This window comes from Ixodes scapularis, unplaced genomic scaffold (genome assembly GCF_016920785.2).
Source record: "Ixodes scapularis isolate PalLabHiFi unplaced genomic scaffold, ASM1692078v2 PGA_scaffold0__279_contigs__length_252992795, whole genome shotgun sequence".
Taxonomy (NCBI): domain Eukaryota; kingdom Metazoa; phylum Arthropoda; class Arachnida; order Ixodida; family Ixodidae; genus Ixodes; species Ixodes scapularis.
The window spans coordinates 79,509,698-79,529,332 of record NW_024609835.1 but is presented as its reverse complement, the minus strand read 5'-3'; the positions used below and the strand labels follow the sequence as shown (position 1 = coordinate 79,529,332).

At 46.4% G+C, this 19,635-nt stretch overlaps 1 protein-coding gene across 1 annotated transcript in view; it reads right to left on the bottom strand.

The window, feature by feature from the left end:
* LOC121047165 overlaps positions 1-19,635 on the bottom strand; it is a 66,608-nt gene that overhangs the window by 27,745 nt on the left and 19,228 nt on the right. The window contains exons 3-4 of the mRNA XM_042292209.1: positions 12,299-12,459; positions 10,731-10,829 (exon numbers count right to left, since the gene is read on the bottom strand). Of these exons, the coding sequence (XP_042148143.1) occupies positions 10,731-10,829; positions 12,299-12,445 (246 nt within the window). The 5' untranslated portion in view covers positions 12,446-12,459. The remainder of the gene's footprint in view (positions 1-10,730; positions 10,830-12,298; positions 12,460-19,635) is intronic.

Here is a 19,635-nt window from a genome sequence, read left to right as displayed (position 1 = left end):
GTTACGAAGTCGCAATTAAAGCAACCTAAGAGCACGTTCAGAAACTGCAACTATCCTGGCAAGTTTTCTTCTTTTTTTTTGTGGTATCTAAAGGGAGACTGATGCGGTTCTGTATAGTAAGAAAAAACACCTAAATCGTCTTTATTTGACCTCCAGTATCACGAATATCGATATTATTTTTTAACTTGGTGCACGGAGGCTGCAGATATTTATTTCTAAAGTACCGCTAAAGCCTCTCCTTCCCGGGCTATGACGTATTATTAGGAGTTTTCGGAATATCCGCTCTCGCGCATCATCAGCGACTGTCAAAGCTATGCACGCGCACTCTTGCTGTTCTTAAGAAGGTCAAAAAGAGACGTCACGACTGGTGTCAGTGCGGGAAAATATACCTGGCAAACATGCAATTGTGCGTGCCACCCACACGAGCGACACGCGCTTGGCCAACACCACCTAGACAGAAGGCCTCCGCATGGTTTCTTCTTCCTCTATAAAACGTCATCACAGTCGGATCGCGCTCGGTCGGCTATTGGACCCGAGCCCGACCTTCGACGCGCTGATTGGCCACGAGCCGCAGTCGAACACTGACGCAGCACTCGTGCCCAATCTCTCGCCTCGATCGATCTGACTATGATGACGCGTGTGGAGGCCTTCTGTCCAGGTGGTGTTGGCTTGGCGGCCCAAAGATCCTAGTATGACGTGCCGACTTGTCGGATGTTTTCGCGTTTTCTCGCCTTTAGTTGCATCTTTGGGGAGAACGAACATTATATTAATATTCCCGGGATGAAAATACGCCATAATGCCACCTCTAACTTTTTTTTAAAAAAAAAATTTTAACTTTTTTTTTTATTAATAATGATTATGACATGTTTTTTCTCAAAACATTTGACGTGATGATGAGAGCGTGTCGCCCCAATCGGCGTTTCGTGCGTGCACACGCACGTAGCATGCGCTTGAATGCGCTTTTGACAGGCTTTCAACTGGTATACGTACTTGTCACCGCAAGAGGACACACGGAGAAAAAACAAGGGAGCAAACAACGCCAATCACATTTGTTGTCAGTGACGAATTCACACTTCTTGGTATATGCGCAGAATGCTACGTGCCAGAGCCACAGGTGCAAGCTTGTAGATTTGCAATGTGGTTTCTTTGCAAGAGCACTTGCGCAAAGAGTCTTTTGAGATTGAGTATAACGCCTTACGTGGCATTCACTGTTAGGCAGCGTAGCTTTCTCGGTCGGTTTCCGTAGTGTACGAGCAGTTCCAGTAAAGAGAAGCCAAGCCACATTCCGAGGTAGCCACCGATGTAGCCAAATATCTCGATTGCCTGTGAACGACATACCATATTGTTGTCCCTCGCACTTCAATTACATCCTGCTGTTACACATAAATACAGAAAACCATTTTATCCATTTTAGATTTTGAGATTGTTCTATATTTCTTTTTGCACCAGTTAACATAAATTACGATTACAATTACGCCACCAATTAAAACGGTTAAGCAGAGGGCGAAACATTTATGTCGGATTAATGGTTTCTGTGCGTAACAGTAAGGTTTCAGCAATTTAAAAAGAGTTTAAAGGCTTTTAGAACATTCAGAAAGCACGCAAAGTAGTGACATCAAAAAATAAAATATACGCAAAAGTTTAAGTAAAATACTTTCTAAAAAACGCAAACAAAGCTTAAAAAAAACGGAAGTGAGATTATAACGTTTATGCGCAATCGTATGCTCCGTATGGTTTATTATATCTACCCATGACTTCGAGTATATCACAGAGAAATAGCATTGAATTGTTTGCGTGAAATATCGTCCGCACAACATAGTCTTAAAAATATACGTTAAAAGTAGTGGAATATAGGCGCAAATTAAGGATAGGTATAAAAACTGTATAAATATGAATTTTGTGAAAGGAATGTATGGCTAATAATCTGGTTGGGGAAAGCACACACACACACACACACACACACACACACACACACACACACACACGCATGAACGCACGAACGCACACGCACAAGCGCGCGCGGTCTTAATTGCATTTGGATTTTTTATTCACCCGTGAACGTTCAGAAAGAAATAACGGAATGAGAAAGACATGCCCCTGTAATACCCGAAGGACATTTTACTTGTCTGAAAAGCTACAAGGGGAACAAACCCAGAGTGTTTGAGATTTTGCGGTGGCATATTATACATCGTTTCACCTTAACTCCAGACGCAGGCGACGTTACGAGCTCAGGGAACCATTCAGACAGCGTCAAAATCGCACCATCATGGTGCTCGTCATGTTTGTGTACGTGTTTTATCATCGCTCAACCAATCATAAGCAATAATATCCAAGTGACTTGCGTTTCTGACGTTGCTTGATTGGTTTCATTCGCCTGCAGCGTCGGCTGTGTCTGCTGGACTTAAACTGAAACAAAGTATAGTTCTGCCCGATTTTGTTCCCCATTTTGGAATTTAAATTATATATAAATTTCTTTGTTTGTGGCCAAGTACTTTTAATTTTCATCGTTGTGATTTTAGATTAAGTTAGCTCAGGAAAAACTGGCCTAAGCATTTAGGTCTGGAGACCATTGTCATGGATGGGCTGCATATTTTTTCTTGAATGTTTCAGTGATATTGAGGGTATAAAGATTTCTCAGCTTTCCTGTTCAAAAAGTACATTCGTAAATATTTCAGCCTCTTTTCCCATTGTACTGCTAGGCTGCACCAAGCAAGCATATACAGTGAATATTGGCTGCACTAGTGCCCACCGTCGTTGTCACTGGCATATTTTATTTACAGTCAAACATTGCTAATATGATCGGACCTTAAAAGACGGACTTACATTTAAGGTTGGCTGCTCTGTGAGGCGTTCCAGGTCATCCGTAGCAAATTTCAGAACGATTCCGTACGTTTGTCTAGGAAGACAGAAAGTCGGTTTACCGATCATACCTTACGTATTGAGTGTGAACTTGATACAACCTAATTACAGTATGTTTAATAATTAGTGAGCCTTCCGGCGAAGGATCGAGTATTCCCACGTGAATTACACTTTAGGACTTCTCTACGTAAACCCCTGTGATGCAAGCTTCTTCTAGTGGTGCTCCAGTGTTGCCAACCCGTGGAGAAAACAAAACAACAATTTGTCTCGATCCTCACACCGCTCACACACAACGCGTCCATGATGGTGTCGTCACTGTGGAAATGTACTTTCGGGTGTCCTTTGAGTGCAGGAAACATGTGAAAGTCCGACGGTTTCGATTCCGGCGAGTGTGGTGGGTGGGGTAACAGGTCAAAGCCCCATGCATGAATCTGATGCAAGGAGGCGCGGGCAGTGTGACAGCGCGCATTGTGTTGGAGCAAAATCACGCTAGGTTCCAATTTTCTCGTCAATAACGGTCCGCAATTCACGCGAGAGGGTGCAAGAGCGTTGGGCCACAAACTGACCAAACTTCGTTTTCATGCGCCAACTCATTCCCCGGCAGGCTCACTACTTCTCAAACGTACACGTATACCTGGGCCGACATCATACTTACTCTTTAGATCCGTTTAGCTTCTGAAACATACCACCAAGAAGCCGGTTAATGACTGATGGTGGAATCTGTGGAGCTCGTTCGCCGAACTCACCTGCACGTTCTGAATGGACGTTACACGGCTGTCGTACGAGATGTCCCTGAGAGAAACGCAGCATGGTTATCACATCGAAAACGCAGCATTGTTATCACATCGGAACTGTAGCAAGGTTGCGGCGGTAGTTCTCCAAAATTAAACGTTTAGACGCAATATCGTGCTGCGTCCATGTTTGAGACTTAAATTGATTGTCAGGTATGCGAAGGAAGAAAACGCGAGCCACCAAGAACTAGATCATATACACGCAGAAACGAGACAAAAGCACTCCTGAAATTGGAAAACAGCGCGCAAAAAGACGAAGACGACGAGAGAAGAGCACAGGACAAGCGCTGTTTTCCAATTTCAGAAGTCATGAACCAACTCGCTTCAGCGCTTGTCCTGTGCTCTTCTCTCGTCGTCTTCGTCTTTTTGCGCGCTGTTTTCCAATTTCAGAAGTCATGAACCAACTCGCTTGCATCGCCACCTTAATACAAAAGCACTCGTCTGTTGTACCTCAAATATCGCGGTTTTAAATTTAGCGCTTTGTTTGTTTGTTTGATTTTTGAAATCGAACGCGTCTGAAATTAAATTGAATTAAATGGTTACCTCACTAGGTTACAACTTTATGTGTCCACAATGTGTAGCATTTATATTTGAGCACCAATCGGCAAGGCGCAGGATGTATAAGTCAGCACTGGCAGAATGAGAACTGCGGGACGTGTCTACCGAACCTTCCGACCTCCAGCGTGCTCCCCTTGCCTTCCGCCGTGCTTTAGCTGCGCGCTGGAGGTGCACGAAACGCCGAAGCGTTGTCGAAGGTAAGAAGCTCGCGAAGTTCCTCCCTGCCCTTCTCAACTCGTCAGTGAGTATAACCTGTTTAGATGTAGTATTTGAAGCAAGAAAATTTACGTTACAGGAGGAGAAACAAAAACAGCATGTTTAAGGTGAGAGTCATGTGATCGTAACTTGAATATTATATACTAAAAAGCATACTTTTTTCTAGTTTTGACCAATTTTCTGGTACATCCCGTGGAATAAAAAGTTTTCAAGGAAATATAAAAATTCTGACTGATTTGTGTTCTATGATACCCAGGCAAGTATAGCCCTTGAGAACATTACGATCTTTCGTCAAGAAAAACCGAAAGTAAAATTTTTGTGAATGTAGCCAAAAAAAAAAAACTTTTAGAGACGTGGAATAAAAGCCATAGTCCAAATGTTTAATTACTGCTTACTGACAGTGTGCAAGTGTCATCTAAAATATTCCCGGGGAACATTGCGATGTTTGTTCTTGTTCTGCTGAAATTTTAATTTTAGTGCGTGCGCCGAGGCGTCGATGTCCCAGAAAGTTGGCGATGTTCATTTACCCATAAATTATAATTTATCGATCGCAGTCCAAGAATTTATATTTAATTATCACGTGGCTTTATTGTTTATTTTATTTATAATATACGTATACACAACCAGACGGAACAATATCGACAAAAAGAACCTATCAACAATGTAGTGATTCGAAATTTGAACAACATGTATTTACAATTTCTGACCCAATCCTCTCTGTAATGTGGATCGCCAGTGGTATATACTCGTGAACTAAAAAGTTTTGTTCAAAAAGTTCATCGACTGATGAAAATTACCTCTGCCTGTTGAAGAACTTACGTTTGATATCTTATCTGAGGAAACGTGATGAAAGTTTACAACTTGATTACACAATAAAACAATCTTAGTTAAAATGAAAGTTAACCATATTATGACAATCGTACTAGAAAAGCAATCTAATTTTAAAGGCACTCGAAAGCATGTCAGAAACGCAAAAGCAAAGATTTACAAAAAAGAAATTATAAAACGCAGATGCTGTCGTGCGACCCCATATATGAACATTTACGTCACAGATACTCAAGATATGTCTATACAGACAAAAATTGCAAATTCGTTTCGAACGTGCTTTTCTTTTTCCTTTTTGTGCTTTGAGTTGTGTTTGAAATAGTGCAGAAAATTGAAAACGGTATATTTGTGTTAACCTTCAAACGACTATGTAAGAAGGCGAACTCGTGGATTGAACTAAAATGTAAGGGAACTCATTCTGCGTGGGCGACGGACGCGCGTTTTGCCCGGCTGCGGTTCCTTCTATTTAAATCGTGCTGTGGTAACTTTCTGGACAATACATCACGCGATGCTCCGAGATTCTACTGGAAGGTTCCAGAAGAGCAGCGAAGGTTGGGCTGTCCGGGTTCGAACCCCGTGCTTCCAGCCGCGACACGTATCATTTCTAGAGCTAGCTCTTGGCGATCTCGTGTCCGTAGATGTAGTCTCAATTACGTCCCCTTGTCACGCACGTGACGTCGCGTGATGTTATGCTGCTACGTGACGCGACCCGAAGTGACGTCATGTGGTCACGTGACGTCAAGCGACATCATGGCGTCACGTGGAACCGTGTTGTCACGTTGCACTGTGACGTCATGGTGCACGTCACGTGACCTGATGTCACGTCACATTGTCGCCTCGAGTCACGTGCTACCATGACGTCGTCTGGCACCATGAGGTTACGCAAAGCAGTGACGCCACCTGACATAACGTCGTGATATCCGTGACGTCAGGTTACACCATGACGCAACATCGTGACGCTACGTCACGTAATGTCACTACGTGACACTGTGGCAGCTTCATATATCCACGAAACCTTCGCAGTGTGCCCTTCAATGGCCTCCTTACTCTGCCCGGGAAAGGAGAAGCGCGGTGAGCCCCTATGAATGCGGTGCACTATTAACGCCTTTCGAAAGTGCCAGAGAGACACCCAATTTCTTTTTCTCGCTTTTTTCCCCTTTAACCCCTTCATGCACATTCATGCTGTGCATTCGTTTGTTGTCAAATGTATCTACGGTGCGATTCTTACTTGCAGGCTGCTTTACATCGATCCATACATTTTTGGAGTATCTTGTTCTCAAATACTGTATCCCAACATTTGGCTGGAAAGAAATGTTCGTTAATGTCATTCTCAACTGATAGGTGATCTATGAACATAAAAGATCGATTACAAAAAATGTAAATATTAATATAGAACAGAAATAAATGCACGATATAAGAGAGTCATTGTTAGAATATGAAGCTAAATAATAACAGTTCCAAACACATGAATCACGTTTTATTAATTGAAGTTAGATGTACAGTGGCCCAATTTTTTTATAATATCCGAGCGTCGACCGCCGGGACGGCCAGCGCTGTGCCGCGGAAAAATGCGGCGTCACTGGAGAAATTAAGCGCGTGCGCACAAAGCTCTTCCTGTTGCGCGCGTCGTCTGCTATGCTATTCCGTGGACCGCACACAGCCCCTGTTCATTATCTGCTCGCATAGCCTTTAAGCAAAAATCTGAACAGCGCTTGCTTGCGTGATACTGGGGGGCTATGTAGCGCTTTTTGCACTCCCAGGAGACTAGGGAGAGGGAAGTGACGTCAACAACGCAGCAAATGCAGATTGGATGTTGATTTTGTTTTCTTCTGTCAACATCCAATCTGCATTTGCTCTAGTCGTTGACGTCACTTCCCTCTTCCAAGTCTCCTGGGAGTGCAAAAAGCGCAACATAGCACCCCTGCTCAGGCGTGGCATGCATAAACCGCGTGTCATCTCGAGTTTAATTTACTTTTTTTTGTTCATTTCATGTTTGCGTTTACTTTTGTGAACACCAACAAAAATGAAAAATACGGTGACGCGACAAACTGAATGCAACGATGCATTAAACTATATACCGCAGACAATGCTACGAGGCATCAAAACCAATCCAGAGCTTTGACCCTGACACGTGACATCGTGCTTCCCTGTGCAGTCGTACCAAACGGGAAAGCCACGTGACACACGTTTAGCGAGCGACTGGCCAAGATAACTCGTCTGCTGCGGTACAACGCAAATTGAAACGGAGTATAGTCAGGGTTTCCGCTTGGGCTTGGTGTTTTGTACTATCAACTGCGCTGTTGTTGTCGTCATCTAGCCTATGTAGCGCGGGTAGCCAAAGTTTTCTTTGACCAGCGGGCGCGCGCACATTTTTATGCCTCCTTGACGGCCCATAAAAACGCGGGAACGTGTTGTGAGAATGTCAATTTGCAGCATGACGCAAAGGGATATAGAAACAACAGTCGGGGTTACACAGGCTAACGTCAATAAGATTTTTAACGCATTACAAGAGGAGGGCCGTATGGGCGATGCAGTTCGACATTGCAAGCTCCCTGCCCTCCTTTGTTACGGAGCTGGGGCTGTGTGCGGTCAACGGAATAGCCTAGTAGACGACGCTCGCACCAGAAAGGGCTTTGCCACTGTGCGCATCCCGTGACGCCGCATTTTTCCGCTGCACAGCGCTGACCGTCCCGGCGGTCGACGTTCGCTTGACATTATCTTAAAAAATTGGGCCACTGTACAATATTCCGTAAACTATAGCTCGTAATCTAAATACAACTTTCCTTTTCTGGTGATTTCCTCCCGCGATAATTCCCCATTCGGCTATCACAGAACAATTCCAAACCTTCAGCCTTCGCTAACCGCTTTTGTAAACGCTCAGAACGGTTTGCTAAATGCATAGGTCTAAATTCAAAACTCAGCTGAAATCACTTTCTTGCAGCTAGTTCGTTTTTACTATAGTATATGTTCTACAGTCATAATGCTACTACAAATACCTTTTTAGTGCGGCAGTACATTGAATTTGTCTTGAAGTATGTTAATTTCATCCAAAAAGCAGGTCTACATTTTTTTGAAGTGCAAAGCTTGAAGTTGTGCTTTGCATTATGCGATCTAGACATGTTTCTCCCTGACACTCATAATAATAATAATAATAATGTGTGCCGGGTAATGGCGTATGATCGGGCAGTTGGGTTATTGGTTTCACAAGCAGAATTTACATCGAAATATCCGAACCCAGCTGCTTGACTCATTTTCAATATTTGTGACATAATGTTATCAACTTTCTTATACAACCTCTGCTGTCGGTGTTTTACGTAACACGGTAAGTTAACATCATAAAGAAAGGATTTTAGGCTAATATGATATCTACAAGTACTTTGAGGTAGCATATTTTATTGATCAAAATAAGTGAGGAAGTTTCGAAAAGTTCGCGGGACAAACATACCGCCTTCAATAATAGAACACAGAGGTCCCGCAAAGGTCACTGAATACTCGTGATCCGTAAGAACGCACGCACAGTGGTTCATTTCTTCTTGCATGATGCACTCTTGGGTACAAGACTGGATAGAACAAAACACGGAAACCGTTAGTTTTGTCTATATAGGGATCAACTATAGAGATACGACGATGCAATTAACGTCCGAAATACGCGACGATATACGCGATAAGAGGTTCACCTTCAGTCCGTCACTCGGGCCCTCGAACTGAGCGAGGCTAACCGCACTTTGTCAAGGACAGCAAAACCGTGCATAGTTTTGTTACAAATAATTGTAATCGGGGACGACGGACGACACACGCGTCTCTTGAGACGTGCGTGTTTGTCCCTTGTCTCCTTTGTCGCCCGTCGTCTCCGGATCAAAGGTGTGTAATGTGAACCAGTTCTGTTTTTTATTAACCTCGTCTTCTACCAGAGATTTGTACAGCTATTATAAAACGACTTGAATGTTACTTCCTTTCATGAAACAAAGAAGGAAAAAGTGAAAGCCGTTTACAACTCCCTGTAACGCCGAATTAGAGCGCAGCTCTTGAGGAGGAGGAGGGAAGGGTACTGGGGGGGGTCAACTGACCGGAGGGGGGGGGGGTCACGTGACCTTGGGGGGTCACGTGACGATGACTATGCCGATGATGTCATCAGTGACGTGACTGATGACGTCATCAGCGACGATGACGATGCGGATACCGATGACGTCATTGGTAACATCACTGGTGACGTCACTAGTGATGATGACGATGACGATGCGGATGTCGGTGCCGTCATCAGTGATGTCACCAGTGATGATGACGATGACGATGCGGATGCCGGTGACGACATTAGTGACGTCACTGATGACATCATCAGTAATGATGACGATGACGATGCGGATGTTGGTGACGTCATCAGTGATGATGACGATGACGATGCGGATGCCGGTGACGTCATCAATGACGTCACTGATGATGTCATCAATGATGATGACGATGACAATGCGGATGCCGGTGACGTCATCAGTGACGAAGACGTCATCAGTGATGATGACGATGCGGATGCCGGTGACGTCATCAGTGACGATGACATCGGTGGGGGGGGTCATGTGATCTCAGGGGAGTGACGTTACTTCGGGGGTCACGTGACCTTGGGGAGAAGGGTCACGTGACCTTGGGGCGACCTTGGTTACGCCGACGGCGACGGCGACGCCGCTCAAGCCGGAAACGGGCGCCTAAGAGCTGCGCTTTAAAAATGGATAGTAAAACTGGGGGATCGGTGGCGGATTGTATTAAAGCACCAAAGCTCGAAGCCCGTGGAGCGAAAGCTCGTGCAGCAGATGGAACCCTCCTGGGCTCAATCCCCACCCCTCCCGGTTTGAGCTGGATTAACGTCATACGCGCGTGGGTTGGTAAATTCACTATTGCGTCATGCACACCAAGCATAGCTGTCGTACACTGCACAGGCGAGATTGTTAGTCTATCTTGCGGAGACATAAAAACGCCTATTGGGGAAGGCTAGCCATTCAGCTGTCCACAGATACCCGGAACCCAATTATTATGAAACTTTAACCTGATATAGGTACTCAACGTGAAGACCGTTCACAGGCTGATTATTTGTGTTTGGGATTCAGGACGATGGGTACTCCGCGCGGCACGGTTATGCCCGATTCACATGGTGCGATTTCGCAATTGCGACGTTGAGTACGATTCACCTGCTTCCCGCTAGAGCAATCTGAATCAGTCATGCTTCAGTCGAAACCACACCATGGCCGCCCCGCAAATGCGTGACGCTTTCCCTTATTTTTCTCATAAATCGGTAGCGTAAAACTCCACCTTTTTTCAACTAAAATCTCCCACACGTATGTGCATTCCAGTGCACTAGTAATTTTGTCGGTAGACTTGTAGCCGTAAAAAGAAAACCGGCGATTGTTTATTCGCGGTCGCGCTCTGTCTGTACCTTTGACGCTTGCATTTAATCACTAAAGGTCACCAGCTGGAGCGCCCGGCACGACTTACCTCTTTTGATGGAAAACCATAAAATTCATCTCGAGGTCCCTCGTAGAGATAGTCCTTGCAGTCAGACGGGTAAGGAGCGGGCAGTCGGTATTTGACTTGCTAGGAACGAGAAATAAGAAATCAACTGAACAATTGACACTCAAAAGCCCCGCCATGTACGCATTCTTTACTGTCTGCATTGTGGAATTTTCACGCCCGCGTACTGCATCCTATTTCACGAAGAACGTTCAGTTTCTGCAGTGCTGTAAAGCAGGGCCGTAACCAGGGGGGGGGGGGGGGGGGGGGTTAGGGGGTTTTGACCCCCCCCCCCCCCCCCCCCGAAATTTTTTTCTGGGTACGGCCCTGGTCGGTGCACTGGCAGCCAGCCGATTTTAATCTCCACCTCTGCGCATGCGCAGTGGCGCCCGTCGGCTACCGGGTACCAAACCGGGACCGGTTCTCCGGTTTGCTGTAACTCACCATTATATGCTACCGATGCACATGATTCATAGGCGAAAATAAGACAATAGACGCTTTCAAAATGACCGCCGTTGTCCCCGAACCCCCCCCCCCCCCCCCCCCGAAATTTTTTTCTGGGTACGGCCCTGCTCTAAAGTCTCTGGCTTCTACTTATCATTAACTCAAAAGTATGTTTCCTTCAGAAAGCGCCGGAAATACCGCGGCAATAACGTCCGTCGTATTCCTTTCACTCGTAAATATATAAAACAGACAAAAAAAGTGACGAGTACTGAACTAAGAAAAGATGTTAAGGACAAAAATATATTTCACAGAGTGCAGGAGAATTTCGCTTATCATATTTCGCGGGCATACATTGCAAATGCAAACTACACGAGCTTGTTTTCAATTTAATCTCCCAGTCCCCACATTGCTACGGCGAGTTACACGCAGGTACGTAAATACTCCGGAGTTGCAGGGCCGGATTTCCACCCTCAGGCGCCCTCCGGCCGTGCAGACCCTCCTTCCCCCCTCCCCCCCCCCCCTTTTCTTTTTTTGTTATGCGCCCTTATAGTCTAGGTACGACAGCACGTTGCCAGTAAACGTGTGAGTAGTGGCCCAACACTAGCGTTTTGTCAGACGAGAACCGGACTACAAAAACGAACGGCGACCCAGCATATGCGGAGAGCAAGTCGGCTGCTTCTTGCGCAGGAGTTGCGGTGACGTCAGAATGGCACCGAGCTCTGATTGGCTTTGATTGACGTCTACCCACTATTTCTTTTTTTGTTGTTGTTGTTTCAATCAGCCAATAAGAGCTGGGCATTCTGACATCATCGCGACTCCCGTGCAAGAAGCAGACGTACTTCAGACTCCGCACACCACCATGTCGGGCGCCGTGTTCAAATAAATCGGAGCAGAAAATACAGACTAACAGCTTCGGACCGTCAGACAGAGGAATTTAGGTGCCGTTTAACGCGGCTTCAGAAGCTGATAACGCCGGTTTGCTCCATAGAACAGTTAATGCTTTTGCATTAAAAATTCAAAAAGGGCGAAGCGGCGCCGCTCCCCTTTCGATGGCGCCCATTCCTATAGGGCCGGCCCTACGCCAGAGACACTCCGTGAGCGAGGTTTGCCTGTTTGACGGCGATGTGGTAGATCTGGTTCGGCTCCAGGGCCACGGGTGCCACGCGCTCGGGCACGCAGTGCCCCGGCGGCTGCACGAACACCGGGAACGGCACCGTGTGCATGAGGCGCAGAGTTTGCGCCGGATCCACGATCATCTTGGCTTCCAGCTCTGCGCGCCGAAGGAGGGAGAAAATGTAATTAATGTCATTGAATTTTTCCTATACACTGTCCATAAATAATTAAAACAAAATAAAAAATAAAAAGGTTGCAGCCGCTATACGGAACAGCTAATTATGTCATAGTCACGTCAACCAATAGCCGTTGGCGCGCTTTTGCTTTGTTCTGTTTTTTCTTTGCCTCAGCCTTCCTAGAGCGCACACGAATTGAATCTACGCAAAGTTATTTTTCTTTTCTTTTTTGGTAGTTATTCGAGAGAGAAAGAGGAAGGAATATTCTGCTTAGGTCTCTGCAGGCAGGCGACCTCGAGGCCTGTAGAGGTAAGTCAGTGACAGGATAAAAGTTGAGGGGAAACTCTCCCACCTCTTTCTACTTCACCAGAGTGAACGCTGGAGAGGAGACGACCTTTTCTCCGACGTCCGCTCTGTTAAAGTGAAAAAAATGTGGAAGGAGCTTCCCTGGACTCTCAACACTGTCACCGACTAGTCTAGAAATTCCTACAATTCTACCCCGGAGCAAAGAGGCCAACAAGGCTCGATAGGAGTGCCTCCTAAGGATTTGAACCACAGTAGGAGGGGTGAGGTCGCAGCGACGTCACCGAGCGGCGGTGGTCGGGACAAACTACCCTTCATCTGAAGGCCGTAAGAGAGCCCGATTTTTCATTCTAGACCGCCTTGGTAGGAGGCACGTTTCAAGTTTTCCGACATTCGTGTTTTGTTTGGTCTTCTCAGCGAATTTTGATTACAGCGCCCACTCAACGACCACTGCATAGTGGACTCGGTCCCTCCTGCCGGACGCCACAAAATATGTGCCGAGTAGCCGTACATCCAGAAAACGTTAACAGCAGTGCAATTCGAATCATTACCTTTTGACACGGGTAATTTCCTCGTTATGCAGTGTTGTGCGGTCCTGTGACTTTCCAAGTATACTCAAAGGTCAGTAATCAAAGAAATATTAAAAAAAAGAAGTGGTGAGAAATCTGATTTTTCAGGTTGATGCAACGTATTACACACATTAAGAACAAAAGCAACAAGAGTACAAAGGACGTGTTTGCTTATCCGCAGGAATGTCATAAAAAGTTAACAAAGTTTTTCGCGTTTGCCTAAATACTATTACATCCTGTGTGTGCCGAATTTTTGAATATATATAGCTATGAAGGTTAAGGGCCGGTTCACACATACAGAGAGGCGCCCAGCTTGCCTTATGAGCGCTGGAAGCAGCGCTCATGTGGCACCGATTTGCGCGGGAACAAGCAAGCAAAACTTTATTTTGCGTAAGGGCCTACGTCCTGGTCCGGACGGCCCGTCCGACCCACGTCTCGCGGAGGATTCCGCAAGGGGACCGGAGTGATTAGTCATGCCCGTGTCCCACTAGAGCGACAGACAGAGAAAAAAGACAGCGACAAGCCTCAAACCCATGCAGCATGCTCGCGATGGTACCTTTGACAGGCGTTTAGTCGTTCGGTGCTCGTGAAGTAAGCACGAGCGATTACAAGCCTGCCAAAGATACCCTCGCGTGCATGATGCTCGTGTTTGAGCATAGCCTCCTTTATTCTACGAAGCCTCTCAAATCGCGAAAGAGTCTGGTTTGAGGCTTGTCGTTGTCTTTTGTTTCTGTATGTCGCTCTAGTGGGACGCGGGCATTAGTGCTTCTAGTGCGGCGGATATGTCGGTGCCCGTGGGTGGAGCTAGCCATTCCTCCCAAGATTTGATGTGATAGAGGGTTGGGGGAAGGGTGGGTGGGTTACAAGACCAGTAGGTGTGAGGGATGGAAGGGTATTCTCCGCATTTTGGGCAGGTGGGGGAGTCGGGTCTTTTGTAGATGTGGTGGAAGATGTGGTGCGATGGAAGAGAGTTGGTCTGGGCTTGCCTGACGAGGGAGGATCGTTGCCTAGACATGGCCTTTGGAGGGTGAGGGTAAATGGTCCGCTCTTCACGTTGTTCTTTTAACCTTGACTTCCGCAGGGCTCGGTGAGCGTTCCTTGCTGCGCCTACCGAGTAGATAGCCGGCCATGACGTGACGGGACCCGGGGAGTTTTCGCGGGTGAGACCGATGGGCTGTCTCATTTCCCTCCACGCCTTGGTGGCCAGGCGTCCATACGAGGCGGAATTTTTCGTCCGGGTAGCGGACATGTATTTCACGGACTAGGTTATCCGTCATAAAGTGTAAGGTGTTGTCGGTGTAGTTTCATAGGGCGCGCTGTGAGTCCGTGAAGGTTAGCGTGGGATTAGTGTTAGGTTGTTGGGCTGCGTGCTCCATGGCTTTGGCGATGGCGTCTTCTTCCAAATCGTAGATCGTTGGGGGTTCTGTGAAGGTGCCGAAGTAATATGTTTTAGTGCGTGTGTTGACGAAAGCTATTTTGCCATGCGTGACTTGGTGACTGGCATTAGCAAAATACGTATCATGATCCGTCTCATGTAGGTAGCGTATTCGCTTTTCGTGGGCTTTGGCGCGGAGTTTTCGTCTCTCGGGGTTGTTGTCGGAATTCATGTTTTTCGGTTGTGGTTCCACTGTAACATTTGGGTTGTCGCTTTTCAATGGAGGGGGAAGTATGGGGATTGGGGGAAGTGAGTCTGTGCTGATACCCAGGCAGCACCGAGTTCTGGGCCAAAACTTGGCTTGCGTCTGGCACTTTAGGGCATTAAGAAGCCCGAAGAAGCCAAAGTAGTGCCAAACCTGACCTCCCTTGGCAACAGTCTGGTTATCTTGGCCCTAATTCGCCAAACAAGTGCCAAACTTAGGCTTCGCTCCCGGGTAGTTCGGTTATTATCTGGCATCTTCGGGCCTAAATCGCCTAACAAATGCCAAATTTAGGGTTACTGCCCTTAGTTCGGCAGATCTTTGGCATTTTTGGGCCAAAATCGCCAAACTAATGCCAAAGTTAGGCTTCACTTTTTGATAGTTCGGCTATCACCTGGCACATTCGGGCGAAAATCGCCACAGATGTGCCAGAGTTAGGCTTACTACCTTGTAGTTCGGCAGAGCTTTGGCATTTTTGGGCCAAAATCGCCAAACTAATGCCAAAGTTAGGCTTCACTTTTTGACAGTTCGGCTGTCACCAGGCACATACGGGCCAAAATCGCCACAGATGTGCCAGAGTTAGGCTTACTACCTTGTAGTTCGGCAGAGCTTTGGCATTTTCGGGCCAAAATCGCCAAACTAATGCCAAAGTTAGGCTTCACTTTTTGACAGTTCGGCTGTCACCTAGCACATTCGGGCCAAAATCGCCACAAATGTGCCAGAGTTAGGCTTACTCCCTTGTAGTTCGGTTGAGATCTGGCATCTTTGGGCCCAAGTCGCCAAGCGAGTGCCCAAGTTACGCTTCGCTTCCCGATAGTTTGGCTGTGATCTGGCAGCGACGGGCCAAAGGTGCCAAACAAGTGCCAGAACTAGGCTTACTGCCTTGGAGTTCGGCTGATGAGGTATTTGATGTACGCGGGTGGTCTTCATCTTAATTAAATAGAAATCAAGTTTTATTCGGCTGGCAACTTTATCTTATTTTGGTTGTCTCTTGATTTCTGCAGTCCAAAGGTTGGCTGAATGTTTTGACGCGGCTGGAGCAGGCTTTGCAAACGCAAATTGTGCCAGATGTTTTACTCGCGCGTAGGTACACAAGCCAATATCGGGACGCGCCGTGAGACTGGTTCGACATTATGGCGCGTTCACACCGGCGATGCGATCTAGTCGCGCCATAACTTTCATCGCAAAAGCGACCATCGCGGGCAAAAAGTGACGGGTTTTGAGCAGTCGCTTGCTGACCCGACGTTTTGCGATGCACTCTAGTCGCGGAGAGGCCGAGCCAACCAACGGCGTTCGGAGCGAGAGTTTTTGAGACGCGACTCGCCAACGAAGGCATTGGACTCGCTCATCGCGCACGCTAAATTGACCAACTAATTACTTTTTTTTTTCTTTTTTTTTTTGCGATGCGATTTAGCTGGATCGCGCGACTGCTATCCCCGGTGTGAATCCGCCTTTACAGAAAGTGCTGCCATTGAGCTAACACTGCGCAAGACGGATGTGCGCACGTCTCAACAAGATATATCATTATTAAGGGGTGTCCAAACTGGACACTACAAAACGCACGACTCCTACAAATCGTGAAAATTGAAGCGGACGCGCCCGCTTCAAGCCCGCTTCAATTTTCACGATTTGTCGGAGTCGTGTCCTGTTTGGACATTCCTTTATGCGGCGCATTGCAAAAGCGAGCGTGGCTCTGTGCGTGTCTTGCATTGTGATTGAGCACTGTCAAATCCTAGCGATAACAAAGTGCGGAAACGACCGTGGCTCTATGGGGCGGTTCCCGCATCACACTTGGGGGATGAAAATGAAATCCCGGAAATTGTACTATTTTAGCGTGTTGATACTTTTTAAACATTAAAAAGTGGAGACACAAAAGGGACGATAAAGACAGGACAATCTCTGAACTTTAAAGCCGCTGTACAAACGGGACGTTCTGCAGAGAAGAACCTTCTCTCCCGAAGCTGGGGGACGGGGAGGGAAAGGTCAAGCGTTGGATGGAAGGAGGTTTAGAGAATGGGATTAGCCTCGGGGCGAGGCCATCCTCTCGAGAGGGAGTGGGGACGGAACAAAGCTGGCCGTGGTGGTTCCGGCTACCAGGTGGAAGAAAGTCAAGCTTGTCAAACGGCGACCTCGGATCCGAGGACGGGCACGCCAGAGAATTTGAAAATAGCTGCTTGATTAGCCGGACGACCCAGTGCGGTCTACTGCTTCTAGAAGGCGACTCGGATGAAGAAAACTCGTTTTGGTCGAAAACTCTAAAAGCATTCTGGACGTGAACCCTTGCCATAAATAAAAATAACACATGCATGAAAAACTGCGAAGGCACCTAAGCTTTCGCCTATGATGTGGGAATGCGTGAGCATTACTGGCAAAGTTATGTTGGCGCAACTTGCAATAAAGAAAGAAAAAAAAGTTATGTTGGCTGCAATAAAGAAATAAAAAAAAAAAGTTATGTTGGCGCAACGGATAGCGCGCTAGTTTCACGATCAAGAGGGCCTAGTTTCGAAACCGGGCAGGGGATGGTTTTTTTTCTCGTGTTATTTTTTTTTCGTTTTTTTTTTTTTTTGTTTGGTCACGTTGCAAGAAAAATCACATGAACAGAATTTTTTTTGGCCAAGTCACCAGAGATTTTTTTTCTAATTTCTCCTTTTCTTCTTTCTTTCTTTCTTTCTTTCTTTCTTTCTTTCTTTCTTTCTTTCTTTTTTTTTCCTTTTTTTCGGTTTACGCTTCCTATCGTAAAACTCTTTGCACCTATTTCGCGTTACATTGGCGTTAGCCAAATCATTTTATTTATGGCAGGGAATTCTGCCGTACGTATCTTATGTTACTATTACCAACCCTGGATTTCGTCCGGCAACCAGTTTGGGAATGACGACGCCAAATTTCTGTTATAATTTCTTTGAGGTCTAAGGCCTCGTTATCCGTCGGCCTCTAAGATTGGCTCTTCAAGTATCTTTTGGGAAAGAGTTGACGACAGGCATCTTTAAGGAGCACGTGTGTCGACCAGAGTGAACATTGCTGAAGCGCCTCTAGTGTGATTTTGGCCGTAAATAACTGGAGGCCCCGGGCAAACCAACCCAATGGAGAAAAGTATCTACCTTTCTGGTTTCATAGAGAGCTATGAAAGTCAGAAGGGACGAATCCCAGCCGAGTCAAACTACCGGCTTGCAAACGCAATCGTGTTGATAATAGCGCAAAGGAGTTTGTATGACTCTCTCTGGCGGCGCGCAGAGGGTAAAGGCACGGAGGTAATATATGCTTTTGCCCAGTCACCTCGCGAACGGTTGGGTATTGGCTGCAGAGATCCATTTCGCGTTGTTTTATTACGGGATTATATCTTGTTTTCTTTGTTCCTAGTTTCACAGACAGAACGAAATCGCTTTTCTCGTGTGGTGTCACGGCGGGAAGACAGAAATCAATCAGAGTACCGAAATTCGACGCTTGTGCTCGTTTTATAGCGCTTCTAAAAACCGTGCGATCACGGCTGTGTATCGTCAACATTGCATAAACTGCCGTTACTTGTACTCGTATTGCATCGTGAGGGAACGACTATGACTGGGTAAACAGAAATAGGGAGAATGGGTGCGTGTGATTTGTTGAAGTTCGAATCAACAAATCGAGCTACAACGATTGCGATAGTATTGCATTCACTCAACCAGCTATATGAGTTTTCAGATCCTTCCAAGTATGCGATTCGTGTTCTGCCAGTGGTACCTCAGTAAGATTAAAAAACAAAAATCCACGTTAAAAAAAAAAAAAAAAATTACGGTGACTCGAGTTGCTCCCGCGCCGAATCATGTTTCACATAAGCGTAATTTTGGGTTCGATGCACGACGAGGGGTCTTCAATTATAAAAATATTTTGATTACAATTATTTGCGGCGCTAAAAATTTGAAAGCCAAGCAGTGAAGACGATGGTGTTCTTATAAATATTATATACATTTTATTTTACACTGTTTGAATACGCTGCCGTCGTTATGTCCTTGAATTATTGGCTAGCTTGTGGCGGACAGGGAAGTCTTGCAGGACCATTATGATAGCACCTACACTAAACCTGCCGCGCTTCGAAAAATGTTAGTCCAATGCATACCAGCTTGTTCAAGGCGGACGAAGCATTACGCATCCGGCAGAGCGCATTAAATCGCTGCCAGCGACGTTTTTTCTTTTTTATTTTTTTTTTATATATTTATTTTTTTTTTTTTTTGTGTGTGTGCAGCGAGATAATTTTTAGTCAAGCAGCACGCCCCCTCTACGGCGGGTTATGCCGGATTAACGGAGGCGTCTCCTAATCCATTCTCCGTGTTGGCCCCTCGGGGGAGGGCGGTGAAGTGAGGAAAGGAGGGCAGGAGAGGAGGAAACGCAAAAAAAAAGTGGAAAGAGCGAACTTTATTTTCGGCTTCAACCTCAAAACCCGCCCGCTCCGTGGGAGTACCGGAAAGAGAAATCTTGGCGGAAGGAGAGGAACCGAAGGAAGTGTACGCGATCCCCCTGTCCTGCGGGACCAGGTACATCGGGCAAACGGGGCGATGCCTCAACGACCGACTCCGAGAACATCAAATGGACGCCGAAAGAGCTGCTTCGGAGTCAAAGCACCCGATAGTCATTCACGGGAGAAAATGTCCCGGTTGCGCTCCTAATTTACGTAACA